At 50.0% G+C, this 19,287-nt stretch overlaps 1 protein-coding gene across 2 annotated transcripts; it reads left to right on the top strand.

Annotated features, from left to right (window-relative positions):
• The first annotated feature begins 1,232 nt into the window (after positions 1 to 1,232).
• On the top strand, positions 1,233 to 14,820 carry CD34 (CD34 molecule). 2 transcript variants are annotated; one of them, XM_062605436.1, is made up of 8 exons: positions 1,233 to 1,572; positions 6,684 to 6,815; positions 7,559 to 7,845; positions 7,933 to 8,010; positions 10,259 to 10,406; positions 10,653 to 10,693; positions 11,373 to 11,537; positions 11,782 to 11,864. In XM_062605436.1, the coding sequence occupies exons 1-8, from the start codon at positions 1,494 to 1,496 to the stop codon at positions 11,782 to 11,784; spliced, it is 933 nt and encodes a 310-aa protein (XP_062461420.1). In that variant the 5' UTR covers positions 1,233 to 1,493; the 3' UTR covers positions 11,785 to 11,864. The 2 variants fall into 2 exon arrangements, with proteins under 2 accessions (XP_062461420.1, XP_062461419.1); XM_062605435.1 differs by lacking the exon at positions 11,782 to 11,864 and adding an exon at positions 13,123 to 14,820 and having other exon boundaries at positions 1,235 to 1,572.
• Positions 14,821 to 19,287: the final 4,467 nt, after the last annotated feature.

Genomic DNA, 19,287 nt, shown 5'->3' on the forward strand with positions numbered 1-19,287 from the left:
AAGACCCTGTCTTTTCTTCCTTTTCTGTCTGCAGAAATGTACTAGGGGCAGCCACAAACAGATAATACATTAAGCAAGCTCTTAATTGTCTTTCCTTCCATAGCTGTTTTCCTGGCCACCTCATTTTTGGATTTCCTGTGACTCCTTTAGTGACTGCACCATTTAGCTGCAAAAGAAAAGGAAGAATACAGGCTTAAGCAGTTTGGTTTCCCAAGGGGTCATACCTTTTATTATCCCCAAAGCCAAAATTGTTAAATTATGATGAAGACATTTCTGTTACCTTTGGTGTCTCCAGACATAAAAAAATAAGAAATAGAAACACAAAAGTATTTTTAAATTTAAAAAATAGATTTTATTATATGTATGTGTGTGTGTATATACTTAATCAGTGCTTTTGGAGACCCTCATGTCTCTTTCAGGCTGTGCTAGGGCTCCATTTGCTGCCTGCTGCAGGGCATCCCTCACCCTTCGAAGTCCAGGGCTGGTCCCACACGTGTCTGCAGTGCTGCCCTGTAGAGAGCCAGGAGCAACCATTCCCACTTGGTAAAGTTCAGCCTGAAAGCAAGATGTAAGTCAGTATTTCTGCACTGTTGGTCATGTCTCTAGAATGTGTTACTAATGGAAAGAAGGTCTAGGATGTTACTAGTCTTGAGTTCCTGTTCTGCTCCAGGTCTTCTGCCTGTGGGTTTTTCTTTCCCTCAGCCCTTCTCTAAACCATTTCCTTCTCTGTTTGACCACAGTCAATTTAGTGAAGCTAATGGAGCTCCTTCTCTTCAGGTCAGTGATGATTTCACATCCTTGAGTTCCTTGCTTAATTCACTGAGAAAATGTGTGATTCTGAAGCCAGTTTTTGAATCATAGAATCATAGAATAGTTCGGGTTGGAAAGGACCTTAAGATCATCCAGTTCCAGCCCCCCTGCCATGGGCAGGGACACCTCACACTAAACCATGGCACTGTTTTCTGAGTTCCCCCCTTGCCACTGGCACAGCCCTGGCACCGTGCATGGGGCTGGACCACGGGGTTCTCCACTTTCCTGCTCTCATCAGAGGGTGTTTGCTTTGAGGGAAGTTCAGGAGCAGGCTCTGCTCTAATCCTTCCCTCCAGCTGGGGCACGCTGCATCCCTGCCTTCCCTCTAACAGGAAAGTAAGCGGCTCTCAGGAAAGAGTTAAGCCCAGCGAGCTTTGGGATCCTTTGCTGGGGAGAGGGTTGCTCTTTTGTTTGTTTTGAAGCGCTGGCAGGGAAGTGGGGAGGAGAAAATTACCTAAGAGATAGTGAGGTTGCCATGAACTGCACAAAACTGTGAAAGGAGAAACTCCACCTCAGTCTTGAACCATAAGCACAACCCCTGAAGAGAAACCCACCCCACAAGTGAGTGATCTCAAAGGCTTGAACTAAACCCAAGCAGCTCCATGAGCTCAGAGCTGCTGCAGGACTGAAAGCACAAGAGCTGTCACGGCCAGATCCAGTTGTGGTGGGAGCTGCGAGCAGGAATGCTGTTCTGGGGAAGTTTAAACATCATGAAGTGGAGGCAGCTCTGCTGGATTGCGTTCTGTGTTGCGGAGTTGTGCGGTGAGTACTGACTGCAGCGGCTAACCAGGGCTACAAGCACTGAGCAACAGAGCAGCTGGAGACTACTGCATGGGGCAACTTCTTTGTAACTTAGGGAACAAGGAGGGGGACGCGTTTTAATGGGTGTTCAGTGGCGATCGCAGTTTCACGCTGCAGTGATGCTCTACATCAGGCATCCCAGCCAACGCATTCCAAGTGATCCGCTGCACGCAGAAAACGCTGCTGCGTTGAGAAAGAGGCGACTCAGGGTGGAAGAGCGCCCTGTAATATTACAGATAACAGGAGGGGATGCTGATGCAGCACGCAAAGCGGTGGAGTGCAGCCACGGTTCAAGTCGTTTCTCAGTCTGTGTCAGTGTAAATTAGCCTTACTTTTGTTTTGTGGTGGGAGCTAAACATTGTCTGGAAATCAAATCAATCTACATAAATATTAATACCTGCTATTCTGGCTCTTCAAATATTCATCATATGAAACAGATTTTCTCGAGCTAGTGCTTTTTAAAGGGTTATATTTTAGGGAAATATTATCATTTTGGTCCCAAATCCAACAACCATGAAGTAATAAAAAGGGACTTAAAAATGTAAAGCAGCACGCTGTGCCAGGACCCCAGGTGTCTCCTGAAATGTATTTTTCCTTATTGACATGGAATAAGTAGTGAAAGAATTTGCTGTATTTTGTTCTCCTGTTTCCCAGTGCACCTTTCATGTTCCCTTTGCTGCCAAGGTCTATTGCTCATCAGAGCCACTGGGCCTGACCCTTCAGTCTCTGTTAATTTTATAGGAAGGAAAAAAAAAAACATTTTATTAGAGAGAAATAGAAGTGAGGACTGGCTGAAGGGTGTAAGGCACAAGTGTTCACCTGAAATGCAGAACCCGAGTTCCTTGTAGTACAAAGCACAAGTGATAAAAAGCTGTGCCTGAGTAAAGGCAATGGTACTGGGCCAGAGCGGGTTTAAGGCTGCAAAATGTCATTGCTGGTGCTGGCACAGCCGAAGCTCCACAGTTCTGCAGGGTGTTAACAGAGCTTTATTAGCACTGGCTGGAAGCGGAGGAGGTTTGGTTCTCTGCACAAGTAGGGAGCTCACCCCCAGGCTCTGCTCTTCACCTCTTTGGGGCATCCCAGGGACTTAAGCAGAGGTTTCAGTTGGGCAGCTCCCGATGGAAATCCCAGGTCTGAGGGACTGAGCCTGGATCGGCTCCTGGAGAGCAGCTCCTGAAACACCTTTGGTGAAGGGCACGTGTTTTAAGGGGACGCAGTTCTTCCTGTGAGGGTGCTGAGGCGCTGGCACAGGGTGCCCAGAGAAGCTGTGGCTGCCCCATCCCTGGCAGTGCTCAAGGCCAGGTTGGACACAGGGGCTTGGAGCAAGCTGCTCCAGTGGAAGGGGTCCCTGCCCGTGGCAGGGGTTGGAGCTGGAGGAGCTTTGAGGTCCCTTCCAGCCACTCTGGGATTCTATAATATTTGTACCTAATACAAACAACAATTTTTTTGGTCTTTTCTCTTTTCTAATTACACATTTTTAACTCATCTCTGCCAAACTCGACTTTTTAAAAGAATCTCTTTTCTTGTCCTTTTAAAACGTGTTTTCTGCCCTTCATCCCTTTTGCAAGACCTAGAAACGTTGTAAAAGTGAGGGAAGGGAAAAGGAGCTTTCAGACTCGCAGACACTTGAGGGATGTGGTTGCTCGTGGTCCCCAGGAGGGCTCCCAAGCACCCAGTGCCAAGGAAGCCCCTTGGTGCAGCGGGTCGGGGGACTCCCCGCAGCCCCCTGCCCCTGCGTGACACCGGCCCCACACCCATATCCTGCCTGTGAGAAGGAAAAGGGGGAGGGAAGGGATTTTTATCAGATATTTCCAGAGGGAAGAGGGCTCCACCCGCTTGAATTCCTGCCACATGGCTGAGAGCAGTAGGACTGGGGAGGTGTGAGTAATGCTGCTGGAGCTGCTGCAGGGAGCATGGGATGGCTGCGGCCGTGCAGCCGTTCCTCATCCTCCTCTTCCATAGGCAGGGAAGGGTCAGATCACTTTTGCTGCAGCTCTTGTAGCTTCTAGAGCGCTGGCTGAGCTTGGGGAAAGGCTTTGTTAAACACAGCAAAGAATCCAGGGGACTATCCTGGTTCTGTGTCAGGGCACTGGAACAGGCACCCGGTTACCAAAGGGTTTGCCAAGAGGTTTTTGTATCAGCCAGGATCAGTGTAGGAACTGGAATTACTGTTTGGGAAGCCCCCCTGGATTCCACCTTCCACCCTGCTGGGGGGGATGTGCAGGGGAGAATTGTAGGATCATGGAATGGTTTGGGTGGACGGGACCTCAAAGCTCCTCCAGCTCCAACCCCTTCCACGGGCAGGGACCCTTCCACTAGAGCAGCTTGCTCCAAGCCCCTGTGTCCAACCTGGCCTTGAGCACTGCCAGGGATGGGGCAGCCACAGCTTCTCTGGGCACCCTGTGCCAGCGCCTCAGCACCCTCACAGGGAAGAGCTTCTGCCTAAGAGCTCAGCTCAGCCTCCCCTCGGGCAGGTTAAAGCCATTCCCCTTGGCCTGTCCCCACAGGCCCTTGTCCCAAGCCCCTCTGCAGCCTGAGAACCCCCGTGGTGGATTTGCTGCAGAGTAGGGCACAAATGATGTAAATGTCTCTCCTGTTTGCTGAGCCTTTGCCATGGCAGAGTTTTGCCTTCTCTGGTCCAGGTTTAGTGCTCAGGGATGAGCGTTGGACCAAGCCAACTACTTTAACATTGATAGTGTTGCTGAGATACTTCCTAAGCCCCATTATTAAAATCTCTTTAAAAATCAGAGGCATTTAACTTCCTAGCTACGGAATGGAGTTTAGCCTTTTTAAATGGGTAAACACAATAGTGAAGCACAGTTTGCTTTCACATGCTTTTGCTCCTGCATGTGCCAGCACTCCCAGGTGAAGATTTCTCTGAGGTTAATAAATGGTTTGGCTTAAACTCTCAAGCCCTTCATACTAACAAATGGGCCGAGTTTAGCAAGGCCAGTAAAAATGTGTGGTGCAATAAATGACCCGCTTCAGCTGAGCGCCGTGTGAATTATCCAGCCCACATCTGGATCAGTTTTTATCTTCTGGGTCCAGAGGTTTCAAACAATTTAGCCATGTTTTCTATAAAAAAGGCCTGCATATGCTACGGTAAAGGGGAGGAAAAGCAATACAACGTGACAGGTCTTCTCACCACCGACACTGAGCAATAACCCAGGCTTCATTTTATGATGTTCAGTGGTGAAAAGACTTTGCTTAGAAATACCTCTGGTGCTTTATAAACATCTGGAACAGTTCACAGGTTCTTGGGTGGCTGCAGCACTTGGGGAGGTCAAGTCCAGGGGCTGCATTGTTCTGGTGATGGGAAGTTCCCTGCACATGTCCAGGCAGATACAAAGCTGTGAGCAAAGCGCAGATTTAACTTGTGCTGCTCCTTGTGCTGGGCACGGAGTCACGCCTCCTGCTTTGGATTTGTTCATCAGAAACGTGGTGCTTTAGGCAGCTGGAACTGAAATGTCTGAGAGAGAAGAAACTTCTGGCTTCAACAGGAGCCAGAACCTCAGTCCCAGCTCCAGGCACCTGCGCGGAGCCCTCGGCAGAGCCCCCCACTCCAGCTCCCCGGTGCTCCTGCGCCCAGAGCAGCTGCAGCCTGCACGGGCTGGGAATGGGATGGGATGGGATGGGATGGGATGGGGTGAGATGGGATAGGACAGGATGGACTGGGACAGGATGGGATGGGATGGGACGGGACAGGACTGGACGGGATGGGATGGGGTGGGATGGGATGGGATGGGGTGGGATGGGATGGGGTGAGATGGGATAGGACAGGACAGGACAGGATGGACTGGGACAGGACAGGACGGGATGGGATGGGATGGGGTGAGATGGGATAGGACAGGACAGGATAGGATGGGATGGGATGGGACAGGATAGGACAGGATGGGGCAAGACAGGATGCAGTGCGATGGGATGGGATGAGATGGGATGGGATGGGATGGCACGGGATGGGGTGACATGGATGGGATGGTACAGGACATACAGGATGGGATGGGATGGGATGAGACAGGATAGGACAGAACAGCACAGGATGAGATGGATGGGATGGGACGTGCCATGACCACAAGGCCGGGCTAGTGTACTCTCCCCCTCAGCACCCACTGGCTGCAGGAAGAGCCAAGCAGCTCTGCCCCCTGCCTCCCATGGCCAAAATGGACCTCAGGGATCTCAGTCTTTGCTTTTCCTACGCCATCCAAGTTCTCTGGACCTGATAAGCAGATGCTGACATCCCAGACAGAAGAATTCCTGCCAGGACAATACTACAGTGTGCAACACATGAGTGCATGTGTAACGGGCAGGGGATGCTGCCCTGGCGCCAGCGCCGGGTGGCTGATCAGGACCTGTTGGTGCTGCTCCATCTCAAAGGCTGGTTTGGAAAGATGAAGTAACTTTCCTTGGAGCTCAGGTTCCCCTGGGCAGAAAGACAAATGAAACAGCGTGTTTTGTGAGGTTTTCTCAAGTGTCTGGGTAAGAATCTTAAACAGCAAAAGCCCTGAGGTAGAGACTGAAGGTGTTCTACAAAAGGGGAAATGGGTCTTACCAACAGAAGAGGTTAAGGAATGGGAAGCGATGCGTTTCCACTGACTCGTAGTTCATTTCAGAAGGAAAAGCTGGAAGTGTCATCTTGGTAACATACCAGGAAGCAGTATATAATCTTTAAGTTAGAGCAGCAAACCATTCTCCAAACATTCTGTTTTACCTCCAAAGATGTTTTCGCTCATGAGTCAGTGCTGATCCCAAGCCAAAGGGAATGTTTCTATTTACTTTGAGATTGTGCCTGCAACTGCAGATCCAGCTTATTTTTCCTGAGGCGTATAAATGATCTCTTCCAAGAGAGTCTTTCCTCCAAGGATTATAAAGCCAAACTTACTATGAAATCCAGCTTTGTGCAGAGCTTTCTGCATCCCTCAGTAAGGCTGAGGATGGGGAGGGATGCGGGCAGAAATGAGCCGGTCCTCCTCCAGTGCTGCCCCAAGAGCCCTTTGCGCCCCAGGATGCTCGGGGGCAGGCAGGGGCTCAGGGCTGGGAGGACACCAGCCCCTAACATCTCCCTCTGCCCTCAGGTAATGCTTGTGGGAGCTCAACACACAGCCCCACACCAACAGCCACAGCATCGCAAGGCGCCAGCAGTGCAGCAGCCACGGGAGCTGCCCCTGAAGCCACCAGCAGCGCCGAGCTCACACCACAGACATCTGGTAATTACCACCCTCATTCCCCCCAGTGATTCCTGGGGGCATTTGCATTGGTAACCAGGTTTATGAAGTGCATGGGTTTGCCCTAAGAAACCGTGGAGTTGGTGCAGGGGTTGTGGTCTCAAAAAAGAGCCTGATAGTATGGGCAACAGCTTTAATCCTGGCCCCAAAGATCCCACCGGGGACAACCCAGCACTGCTGTCATCAGGATGGGTGGATTGGACCCATTCTGTTCAAAACGGCCAAGAGATGATGGGACAAAATGCTCATTAATATTTTATCTCAATATACCTGTTACTTGCTCAGCAAATGGCACCCATAAGAGCTCTGCCAACCTTTCCAATACAAGGCCAGGGTTAGGATCTGAAGGGGTTTGGAGCAGGGGTGCTTGCAGAGATGTGTGGTGCCCTTCTCTCATGCTGTTTGAGGTCAGTACATCTTCCTGACAACTCTGGGTCAAGGAGGAGATGAGGGTGATGCAGGGTAGGGCAGGCCATGGCATCCTTGCTGTGGTGCAGTGTATACCCAGGAAATGAGCCCATTGTAAACAGATTATGAAGTGCTTGTAACAATTAGATAACTGAAGCAAGTCTAATGCACTTTTCTTACACAGCCAATAACACGTTTGGTATTGTTGGCTATGACAAATCAATATTGTACTCGAGTCACCGCAATGCCACGCACTGATTTTAGAGGACTTAAGCTTTCTTGTGTCTCCTTTTCATTGCATTTCTTCACAACTGAAGCTGCTGCCAGGTCCCTGGCAGCCAGCCCCACGTCCCAGGGACCCAGCAGTGAGCAGCCGAGCCCCCAGCCCAGCGGAGCCCACACACAGGCACTGGGCACTCCCTCGGACCCAAACCACACCAGCAAAGGGGTCCCCACATCTGAGAGCCCAACAATGCATCCCAGCACCATGGCAGAAACCCCAGGGTCTGTGCAGGCTCTGATGAGCTCTCCTGCCACCACCTCGGGGCATCCTCCCATCCCGCCTGTCACCACGCCACCGCACACAGCCAGGGACAGCCTGAAGGTGAGGATGGGGCTGTGGGACCATGAGGAGGCTGGAGCTGTCTCACAACAGGTCACTGATGCCACCGCTGTGTTCTTGCCCTTCCAGCCCATCACGTGCCACAATGTCAGAGAAGTGAGTGACACTGGAGCCATCTGTTTGCAGCTCAACGAGACCAACACTTGCGTGAGTTGCAGCCCTGGCTGGACACCCAAGGGGGGGGACTGCAAGCAAACGCTCTCAGGCTTGCAGTGATGGGGTCACCCACCAGAGCTGGCGGGTTGGTTTGGGGTGAGGAGCTCACACTGTTATCCCTAGGGCAGAGCATCTGAGCTGTGGGGATGATCCCAGCAGTCCCAGGAGGATCCCAAAGGGATGATCCCAGCAGTCCCAGGGTAAACACATCCTCCTGGTTGCATAAAACCTCCTGTTTAATGATTAAGCTCTGGGGTCAGTTTAGCTTTTAAAGTACCTCCCACCATGTTGAACGGGAAATTGCCTTTGTTCTTCTCCTTCCTCTTCCCTGTTGGGAATGTGAGGGCCTTTTCTTGTCTTGCCAACTGCCCTAGGAAAGGAATCAGGGCATCTGAAGGAGCACGGGTGGCTGATCAGTGGCTCCATCTGCACAGAGTCCTAAGGGAATCCCAGGTTTTGTGGTGCCCTTGGCCTTGTGCACTAAAAATGAAGCAGTTATAAAAGCAGGAGAGGGTCTGGCTGCGATCCTGGTGTGGGTGGGAGGCCAGAAACCTTCCACATTGGAGGTACAACCTGTCAGAGGCGTGCTGGATCTTGTGGCACAGCAGGCTTGGCAATGCCCTGGGCGAAAATGACACTGATCAATCTTAGTGCTGCTTAGCCGTACTGCCACCACTTAGGCAGAGCGAGTTCTTCCTTGGCTTTGCTCTGCAAATGGCATTTAGACTTGCTCCTGTTTACAGGGACTGTATTTTAGCAGGATTCACATGGGAACTCCTCCGGGAGCAAGTGGTTCTGGTCACAGATGCCATCTAGTGGGAAAGGACACTTGGGCACAGGGGCAGCACCCCTTACCCACACATTGCATGCCTGTGCAGACACAGATGGATGCACCTATAGCATACAGGGTATCCATGGAGTCGTGTCTAATTGCACACACTTCTCTCCATGGGAAAAGAGTCCAACTGCCAGGCATGTTTCTATGGGAGCTTTCACCCAAGAGCAGACGTCTCCCGTGCCTCCAGCTCATGGAGTGGGAAAATCCAGCTCAGGCTCAGCAGCCACTGAACCTGGGAACCAGATAAGAGCGTCTGTGAGGGGAGCAGATAGGAGGGACCGTGTCTCACTTTCCTGCTTGGCCTTTCCCAAAGCAAATGAGCAATGAGCTGGCACCCAGCACTGCTAATTGCAAGGGGAAATTCTGACACTCCGATGAGTTCTTTCCACAGCAGAGAAAGGAAAATACACACTTGGGTCTCTTGTTCCATCTTGGCCTTTCTCACCCCAAGCCAAGCTCGATAGAAACAGCTGAAACTGATTTGTTTGTTATTCTCCCATGGATAAGTTCCTGCATTTCTCTATGCTAAGAGGATGAGGTGATCCCAGCACAAGGCTGAGGCAGTTCTAAGCAGAAAGAGGAAAGCACTGAGCTGCATGGTGGCAGGGGCAGGGATTTAATGGGAGCCGGTCTCTGTCTTGAGGGAGGGGAACGGCCACAGCTCAGGTGATGTCCCCAGGTAGGAGGATGTTAGGGAAGCTCTTAAGGTCTTTTAGCAGCTGTGGGCTCTCTGCAAGCTGTGGCTGTAAATAGCCCCAAGGAGAAAGCCTATTCTGTCTGCTGCAGAAACTGGCCTGCAGAAGAGGAAGGCTGCAGCTCCTCACTCCTCTTCCTCTTCCACCCAAGAGTCGGTTCGGGTCTAAAATGTGAGAAATTGGTATTATTTTTGCCTAGCCTTTGATCAGCAACCTAGCAAAAACATTGAAGACATTTCCTAAACAGGAAGGCTCAATGCTTCTTTGTTATTTCCCTCCTTTCCCAGCCCCTGCCTGGGACTCTGAAACAATAGGGCTCTTCAGGCAGCTATTTGAGTCCAGAAAGTGGAGAGACTTGCCATGCAATTTCTATCCTAAATTTAGCTTTGCTTACATGCTATTTGCAAGAGTTGCTATTGATACCTTCATTTAATTCATTTTCATTAAGTTAAGAAACAAGAAATGAGCATCTCCATTTCCTAGGTGTTGGCACTGGGGCTCAAAGCAGTGGGGAAGTGGGGAGGTGAAGGCCTGACCCCCAGCCCAGCACTGATTGTCACTTCTGGTTGCTTCTTGCTCAGCTTTGCACAGCACAGAGAAGCCACCAAAACAGCAAGGGTGGATGCACAACACTCCCATAGCACCAGCAGAGCCGTGGTGGTTGGCTGGGTTGGTTCAGTGGCTGGTTTTCTTGCACCTCTTGCAGAAACACTTCCTAGAGATGAAGGGATCGGACTTGTGGAGTGCAGTATGTGAGGAGGGCACCCACCGTGTCCCTTCCCCCTGCCAGATCAAGCTCGCTCAGTCTGAGGTGGATCATGACTGTATGCTCCTCATCCTTGTCGGCGAGAGAGGTCAGTTGGGCTGATGCCTTTGGCTGGCACTGATGATGGGCAGTGGGAGAGGCTGTGGGGCACAGTGCAGAAGGAGGCTTCTCTCTGCAGCTACTTTTTCTTATGGGGTCTTCTGGATACACAGAGCTTTGGTGTTGCCTCAAGAGCAGCTCCTCTGTGTTCAGCAATGGGCAGGCTCCCCAGTGCTGACTTCAGCTGCAGCATGACCCTCTGTGTAATGTGCCTCTCCTGTTTTAAACCTTGCAGATCCTGCTACAGATATGCTCCAGGAGTCCCACTGGGAAAAGGTAAATTCCATAAGCAAATTCAGCTGGGAAAAAAAGGGTGGCCCGAGAAGCTGGAGAAAGGAGGTTTTTAGATGGTCAGTTAAGACCTGACCCTGCCTCCATCTCGGAGGTGCTTGTTGAGCGTTGGCACATGAGATGCTTCGATCCCAGCAATAACTGAGGATGTAATCGGCACTTTGCTGCTTCAAAGTAGTACTCTGGCATTAATCAGTTCCTCCTCAGCACTCCAGTGAGGCTGCCATTGGCTTGGAAAGCTGAGCTCCAGGTGCCTGCATAAACAGCAGCCAACAGAGCTGCAACAGCAGCGCACAGCAGAAGTGTTTGCACTGGGAGTGTTTGTCCCTGGCAGTGTTCAAGGCCAGGTTGGACACAGGGGCTTGGAGCAACGTGGTCTAGTGGAAGGGGTCCCTGCCCGTGGCAGGAACTGGATGAGCTTTAAGCTCCCTTCCAAGCCAAACTTCTCTGTGATTTGATGCTTTCAGCAGCAAATGCATGCTCTAAATCTGAGGACCTGAGCACTCGGGTCCAAGGGAGAACATTGGGCAGCAAAGCCCAGCTCTGTTTACACGATGTTTAACAAGGAGGTGAAGAGCAGCATTGTTTGAAGCCTGGTGCCTGTTCCGCACATGTTTCCTGTTTGTCGGACTCCCGGCTCTCTTTGGTGGTTTATGTTTTCCAGTTTGGAATAAAATCCCTCAAACGGGGGAGCGTGAGGAACCACCAGGACTTTTCTCAGAAGACCCTGATTGCCTTGGTCACATCTGGACTCATGCTGGCCTTCCTGGGCTTGGCTGGATACTTCCTGATGAAGCGGCGGAGCTGGAGCCCGGCAGGAGAGAGGCTGGTCAGTGCTTACAGATGGCAGAGCAGCAGGTAGAGACGAGCCATGGGGTGCCCAGGTGGGAGAGGAGGGGGCTCAGCACCCACAACCTGCATGTGTGCCGCCAGGTCCTTCCTGGGCAAGGAACAGAGCAGACAGGGTGAAGGGAAACCTCTCCTGCCTTCAAAACTTAGCTGGTTGCTTCTGTGGGGAAACAGCCCCTTTCTCCCTCATACTTCTAGGTCTAACACTTACTTTTGCTCGGCAGTAAGAACTCATCCAGCAAGACCCCTCCAGAGACACCGAAGCCTTATGAATTTGTCATTAAAAGTGACGCATTTTACCTTCCCATTCGCTGCGTTTGAGTTATCTGTCTTGTACCAACGCTGTAATAAAGGCTGTTTCTCCCTCTCACTTAACAAGCAATGGTAATAAAATACATCAAGAAAGAAAGAGGCAGAAATTTCCTATTCCTATTTTCCCCCTTCCAGGCAGGCTGACTGCTGAGGACTCTTCCCTGCCAGTGGCTTTTGGGGTGTGATCCCTTTGTAAAGTGAGGATGGGACATGCTTTCCCCTCATCGCTGCTTGTGGGCATGTGGAGAGTTGTGTCCTGGGAAGCCGTTAGGTTATTTCATTGCCAGGAAGGATGCCCTCAAAACATGCAGATGGGAAGTCAAGTGCATGTGTCAGAGGCAGGGATGGTGCAGCTTGGGCTCTCAAGCGTGGATACCATCTCCTGGATGCTGGCAGCAAGGGATAGGCAATGTAAATCTGTGGCTGCCCATGGAAATGCATGGGAGAGTCAGGCCAGTTTCTAGGTGAGGTTTGTTCAGCACACCTATCTCATTGCCATGGATAAGGGTGTCATCAAAGGGGCTGAGCAGAAAGAGAAACTCTGCAGCCTGTGCGGGTGGATGCCACCAAGTAGACAAGGAACAGGGCTGCATGCTGCTAGCCGGGGACCACTAGTGCCCATTGCATTGCTATCAGGCCTGCCACTGTCCAAGACATGGGAGATATCATGGTAGGGATGGAGGATATTGCTCTGCATCCTCCAGAGGCATCTGCTCCTTACAGCAGCAGCAGTAACCAGCCACACAGCACATGTTTGCATTTGCTGGAGCGCAGCCCTGCACTTCCGCTGGCACCTGGCTACGAGCTATAGATGTATTTACAGGCTGAGAGAAAGGACAGGGAAAGGTAAAGAGGCCATTTCCATAGCTTTCATTCCATGGTGCTTCTTATTTGGCTGAAGTGGAAAGCAGAGGTGGTCTGTCATGGAATAAGAGAAGGGTTTGGATTGCAAACCCAAGGCAGGGTCAGCTCCAAGACCTGGTTACAAGAAAAAACCCCAACCTGACAGCTTCTCTTTTCAGGTCCAGGAGAAAAATCAAGCACAGTTCCTGGCTGTTTCTCTTGCTTCATCTTGCCATAGTTCAGGCCCTCTGTTCCCCTCCTCGCCAGCCAGAGGAGGTTCCCATGCCTGCAGTTGTTTGTACCTCTCCTGTCCAGGAAGCGCCGGCAGCCAAGCCGCTGCCTGCAATCAAAGCCGGTCGCTGTCAGCCCTTTCCCTCCCTTAACTCTCTGTTGTTTATGTACCTGTTTAGGCTGAAGACCCGTATTACACGGAAAACGGTAGCCAGGGAAACACAATGTTGATGATCCCTCCCCAGGAGCAACCGGAGCTGCAGGAGAAGCCAAACCTCAACGGCGGCACTCAGGAGAATGGGACTGGCCAAGCATCCTCCAAGAACGGCCACTCGGGCCGGCAGCAGAGCCCCGCTGACACCGAAATGTGAACCAGGCTGCAGGTGCATCCATCCTTAGTGTGAACCAAGAGGGGAGCAGAGAGACAGGGGAGGGTAGGAGTTTTCTATGGACAGTTAGGGAATTGCAGACCTTCTATTGCTACTATTCTTATTCCTGTGAAGAACTTCCAAATCAGCCTAAAGCACATGAAGCACCAAAGACCTGCTGCTCTGCCTCCTCCTCCTCCTTCTCCCACTGACCACACAAGACACTTCTTTGCAGCTCTTTGTCTGCTTTTGGCGTTAGAATAACATGAGAAATGCAATTGCCCTTCGTCCTGGAAGCTTTTAAGCGGAGGCAGACTCAAAGGTCCAGAAGCTTCGAGCCAGACTTGAAACAGCCAAAGTTTTGGTGGCAGTGTGTTAGGCTGATTAAGGTAGTTAAATTGGGATTTCAGTGACAAAAGCCTTCCAGGTTTCAGATGATTTCGGTTATCAGAGGTGTTTTTAATCTCATCTTTATGTGTAAGTGCAGGATTTCTTCTTTTCTTTCAAGAACATGAGGCATTTAATCCCCCTTCTTGTGCTTTAGGTCTCCTTTAGTATTTCCTACTCCAGCAGAATTTGCTGAAGCTCTGTGTAAAACGTTCCACGTGGATTTGAAGGCTGAAATGTGAATAGACCTCAAACTTGTTTCTTTTTCAACCTTAACCCGTAGTTGCTTTAGAGTAAAGATCTCCCCCAGTCTCCTCATGTCAGGGACTGGAGAGAGCAGTTTGACGAGGCAGAGCCAGCAATGAGGTGGCGAATACCTGACGTGGCTGTATGTGGCTCTGCAGATGCCTGGGGTTGGATGTCCCACCACCCTCCCTCCCGACACGGGGGGGCTTTGGGAATAAACGATGCCAAAGGGCTCCCAGTGGGATGAGCGCTAGACCCAGACCTGGCTCTGCTCTGGGTGTTTCTCCCTCTGCATCAGCAGCGGGTACATGAACAAAAAGACGTGGTTTTTTCCTTCAGTAAGTGAAGACCAACAGCAGGAGCAGCTCCTCCCCGGCCCAAGCGGCATCACTGAGGTTGAGCTCTCTGCAGCTCAGTGAGAGCCAAGGCCCGGGGGCAGGTTTGTGCTCAGCCCGAGCACATGCAGCTCATTTTTAGGGAGCCAAAGCTGGTGTGGCACAAGCCTGGTCTTGATGGTGCAAGATCATGAGAGGCTGCAGCTCAGCAGATGCTGGGCAGACCACAGTGCCTGCTGGCACCTCCACATCCAAAATAAGGACTAAACCAGCCCTCGAAGCTGATCTACACCCTCACTAGTGACGTTATCACAACCTTTTCTCAGTGCTCAGCACCTGAGGGGAAGGCTTTGGTTTTGGTACAGGGCTTAAAGGGATGACAGCAACATCCATCATTACCTGGGGCTGTTTTCATGAGTGCAAGTGTCATTTAAACACGGTTTAGAGGAGTTCAGGTTTTGTCTGTTTTGGTGTGAATTGATGCTCCCGTATCTCACTGTAAATAAATCCCAGTTGAAAAATAAAAAGTTGACTATGAAAATGCAGTTTCTCCATTGTGTCCTTGGAACAACAGCGTGTTTATCCCACTGGGATGCGTGGCTCTGGCTGTGCCAGCACGATGAGAGGCCAACGCCTCGCAGAGAGGCTGTTTCCCAGCAGCAATGCTATGACTAAAGGCTGTGGCTTGTCCTGTGCACATTTTCCCTGTCTTTCAACAACATGTTTGCAGGGTAAGTGACGTACAGCAAACTATAAAACCTTGTTTGTTGGATTGTCTGGTGTTTAATATGCCCAGATAATTCCTGGTGCAGTTTTATGGAGTGATCTGCAAGGCTGGGGTCTGACCTGACAGCAGAAGGGGGTGTGTGCATATGGAGATCATAGAATCATAGAACCCTAGAATGGTTTGGGTCGGAAGGGACCTTAGAGCTCATCCAGTTCCAACCCCTTCCACTGGAGCAGCTTGCTCCAAGGCCCTGTGTCCAACCTGGCCTTGAGCACTGCCAGGGATGGGGCAGCCACAGCTTCTCTGGGCACCCTGTGCCAGCGCCTCAGCACCACTGCCTGTTTTGCGGTACTCTGGGGTAATGTGACCTCCAACAGATCTGCAAGGGGAACAGAGGCAGGGAAATGCAATTCCTTTCTTTCTTTCTCTCAGGAGAGCCCTGGAGCAGCATTCCCAGGGGCTGGATGTGCACCATGGGGTCGGACAGTGCGTGGGGATTGGCTTTTCTTTCTTGGCAGCTGTCTATCTACTCGGCACTACTCACTGCATCAATAGTGGGAGATTTAATCAAACGTCAGGTGTGTTTTTCACAGCTCAGGCTATGTCCTACAGCCAAGACCAGACAATAAAGTTACAGTCAAGTGCTTTGGCAAGACAAAAGGTTTCTCTAAAGCATCCAGATTGAGGGAAATGCCTTGAGTGGAGGTGGCTGAGCAGGGACGGAGCCGAGCCAGCGGAAAAGCCTGCGCTTCCAGCTCAGGAAGTTTTTGCCTGTGTGTAAGCACAGGCAGGCTCAGCAAAAAGAGGTATTATTATTATTCCTTCCTTATCAGCCCCCTTGCATTCCTTCCTTGCGGCCCCACCGTCTGCCTGGCAGCCTCCCCCTCTCCATTCCATGCTGGTAGCTGCTTCTGGGGGGCTGAATCCACGGCAGCTTCCATTCCAAGAGCAACCTGCTTTCCCATACACACGGTTCCAGGCCGAGGCAAGTGCTCTTGCCTGGTTCACGATCTCACGGTCTGCTTGTATATAGTGTATATACAGTTCAGGTGCTGGGATCCTTAGTGTGTAATGCCCTGCATGAAAGCATCCTCTGGGGAAGAATGGTGGCAAATTCATATACAAATACAATACATACACATATACAAATACTATACATATACATACACATATACATATACAAATACTATACATACACATATACATATACATGTACATATACATATATACCAATACAAATACAAAATATATCTATACATATACAAATACAATGCAGATACAGATGCAGATACATATACATTACATATATGTTAAATATAAATATAAATATAAATAATAGAATAGAAACTAATATAAATCATATAAATAATAGAAATAGAAACAGAAATGGAAATAGAAATAATAGAAGGAATAGAAATAGTGGAAATAATAGAAATAATAGAAATAGAAATGTGATATGGCCAGGAAGTGCTCTGTTTCCCAGCCTGAAAAAGAAGCAGGAGCTCTGACCCCCACCCAGGCAGCCCCAAATCCTTCTGCAGGTTGAAATCAAAGCCTTTTTCAGCAATGAAGCAATACCTTCCTAGCTGAACTGCCATAAAATGCTACTGTGAGTGGAGGCTGGCTTGTTCTGTGCAGGCCTGAAACCAATCAAAATCATCAGAGCAAACAAGTTTTAATTAAGTCTTATTAACAACGATGTCCCTCAGTGGCTCTTCCATCCCCTTCATAATAAAACAGCTCTCACAGGTGAGAAATCTGCCCTGCAGTAGTCAAACCCTTCACAGCAAAGCAGCACGTCCCAGGGCAGAGAAATACAGCTCCTTCCTCACTTCTCTGGTTGTTCATTTCCTTTGCACTGATTTATTGCTGGGAGGAGCTGCCCCGGTGCCCAGCATCCCTCAGCAGCAGGATGGGTCTCGCACAGGCAGCAAGATGCCCATTTGAGGATGTGGATACCAGTGTGTGCTCTTCCTTGGGGAACCCTCAGAAAAGATGAGCTCCCCTGGAGCTCGCCACCACAGTCGTTAACAGAGCTGTTAGACAGAGCTGTTAGAGGCTACAGCACTCCTATTTCTCTTTAATTACACCAGGTAATTCTCTTGAATTACCTTACCGGGTAAGGGTTTACCTCTTACAGGCTGAGCGGGACCCGGTGCCCAGTGAACCCACCACCCACTGCGTGGAAACAGAGCAAGCCCTGGCCTCATGCTTAAATGGACCAAGGTGCCTGCATGGCTTTGAAACAGCAGGAGGAATAGTGCAGGGTGTATTACACGTACCAATGCTGCTATCTGCTGGCTGTGCATCGCTAGAACATTCAGTACTTTGCTGTATGGGGCAGCTGGTGCTTGGGTAACAGTCCCCTGTTGAAGCAGCCCCCGCAGTGGAGTCCTGCTCCACCACAACCCCTGCTGCAGCCCGGAGAGGATGAAAGATAGAAAGGAACTTTGGACAAGGGCCTGTAGGGACAGGCCAAGGGGAATGGCTTTAACCTGCCAAAGGGGAGACTGAGATGAGCTCTGAGGCAGAAGCTCTTCCCAAAGCACTGAGGGATTCTATGGTTGTGACTTTAAGGAAGCAGTAACACACAGCATGGGCTCTGCAGCTCATTTTTGAGGACTAGGGAACATCTAAAATGAAATTTCTAAACTGAATTTCCCATCAATCCACTTCCCGTCTGCTTGGTCGATGCCTGATCCTGCAAAATCCACGGGGGAGTTCTATGGTATTTGCTGCACCATCTGCTGCGAGGCCAAGCAGGCTTTTCCATCCAAGCACAGGGAACACGTGTGACACCTCAGGTGCCTGATGGAGAAGAAGCTGGTGGAGCAGCAGTGGTGGGGCCAGGGCACATCCCTGTGACCACAGCCTGGGAATTTGGCTTCAATTCCTGTGTTGTTCCAGTTCGGAGGCAGCCAAAAGCTCCGTCACCATAAGATGGCCATAAAGAGGCCTTGGTAAAGGGTGATGTTTATGCTCCTTCCCTCTTCAATCCTTTTCTAACCATAGAACTGGCATCACGTACAGCCCATGCATATAATCTGCGACGATTCTGCCTTTGCTTCTGAGGTAAAGGGAAGAGCATCTGTGCAGGGCTTTTCCGTCGCCCAGAAGAGAAATGGTATTTACAAGTATTTGCATTACAAGCACTTCACAGGTGTTTCATTCAGAGTCTTTAATCGTAGCCTTCAGAGCCATTTAATTTGCTGGTGTTTTGATTTGTAGTAACAGACGTAAATGAGATTATCTATCCCCTGGGATAAACTGTCAAAGGCAAGTGCTGAAGAATTGGGCTCTAAAACCATTTTAATGTGCTGGTGTTGCAAACCCTGAGATGGAGCCACAGATTAGCATGAGCCAGGACTTGGGCCTCAAACACAATGTGCAGTGTGAGAAGCACCTTTGAGTGGGCTCACCCGCGAAGGAGGCATAAGGGCAGGAGGAAACATCTGCAGAGCATGCAAAGAAAGTGTGCTCAGTGCCGTGGGGCTTCATGGGTTGCTTTTATAACCATAAAAAATACCAGGAGAGACAAGAACAGGTGAATATAATAATATAATATAGTATAATATATATAGTAAATATAGTATACTATATTATACTATATATAATAATATAGTATCATATAGTATAATACAATATAATATATAATATAATATAATATAATATAATATAATATAATATAATATAATATAATATAATATAATATGATGTGCTTTCTTGGAAGAGGGTTGGTTTGGGGGTACAGCTGCGGAGTCCGATGTGGGAATTGCATTGGGTTCCAATTTTCCTATTGATACTTGTTCACGTTCCTCTTCTGGAGAAAAAAAAAAGAGTTTTGAACAGTTTTTCTGCTGGTTTTCTGAGGGCAAGTTATTTTCTTGGGGGAAGAAGAGGTTCGTTCCAGCTTCTCACTTGAACTGCAGGAAAAAAGGCCTGAAAACAATTCTAGAACCATAGCATCCCAGCCTGGTTTGGGTTGAAGGGACCTTAAAGCTCCTCCAGCTCCAACCCCTGCCACAGGCAGGGACCCCTTCCACTGGAGCAGCTTGCTCCAAGCCCCTGTGTCCAACCTGGCCTTGAACACTGCCAGGGATGGGGCAGCCACAGCTTCTCTGGGCACCCTGTGCCAGCGCCTCAGCACTCTCACAGGGAAGAGCTTCTGCCTGAGAGCTCAGCTCAGTCTCCCCTCTGGCAGGTTCAAGCCATTCCCCTTGGCCTGTCCCTGCATCCCTTGTCCCAAGCCCCTCTCCAGCTTTCCTGCAGCCCCTTTAGGCA

Source organism: Pezoporus occidentalis, unplaced genomic scaffold, assembly GCF_034315485.1.
Source record: "Pezoporus occidentalis ecotype Australia unplaced genomic scaffold, CSIRO_AGI_Poc_V1 ctg92, whole genome shotgun sequence".
NCBI classification, from domain to species: domain Eukaryota; kingdom Metazoa; phylum Chordata; class Aves; order Psittaciformes; family Psittacidae; genus Pezoporus; species Pezoporus occidentalis.

Excerpts from the sequence above, each read along its gene's own strand:
- CD34 (XM_062605435.1), top strand. The coding sequence starts at position 1,494 with ATGCTGTTCTGGGGAAGTTTAAACATCATGAAGTGGAGGCAGCTCTGC. Across the intron at positions 8,011-10,258 it reads TCAACGAGACCAACACTTGC|AAACACTTCCTAGAGATGAA; the intron begins GTGAGTTGCAGC and ends CACCTCTTGCAG. Across the intron at positions 10,694-11,372 it reads AGGAGTCCCACTGGGAAAAG|TTTGGAATAAAATCCCTCAA; the intron begins GTAAATTCCATA and ends TATGTTTTCCAG.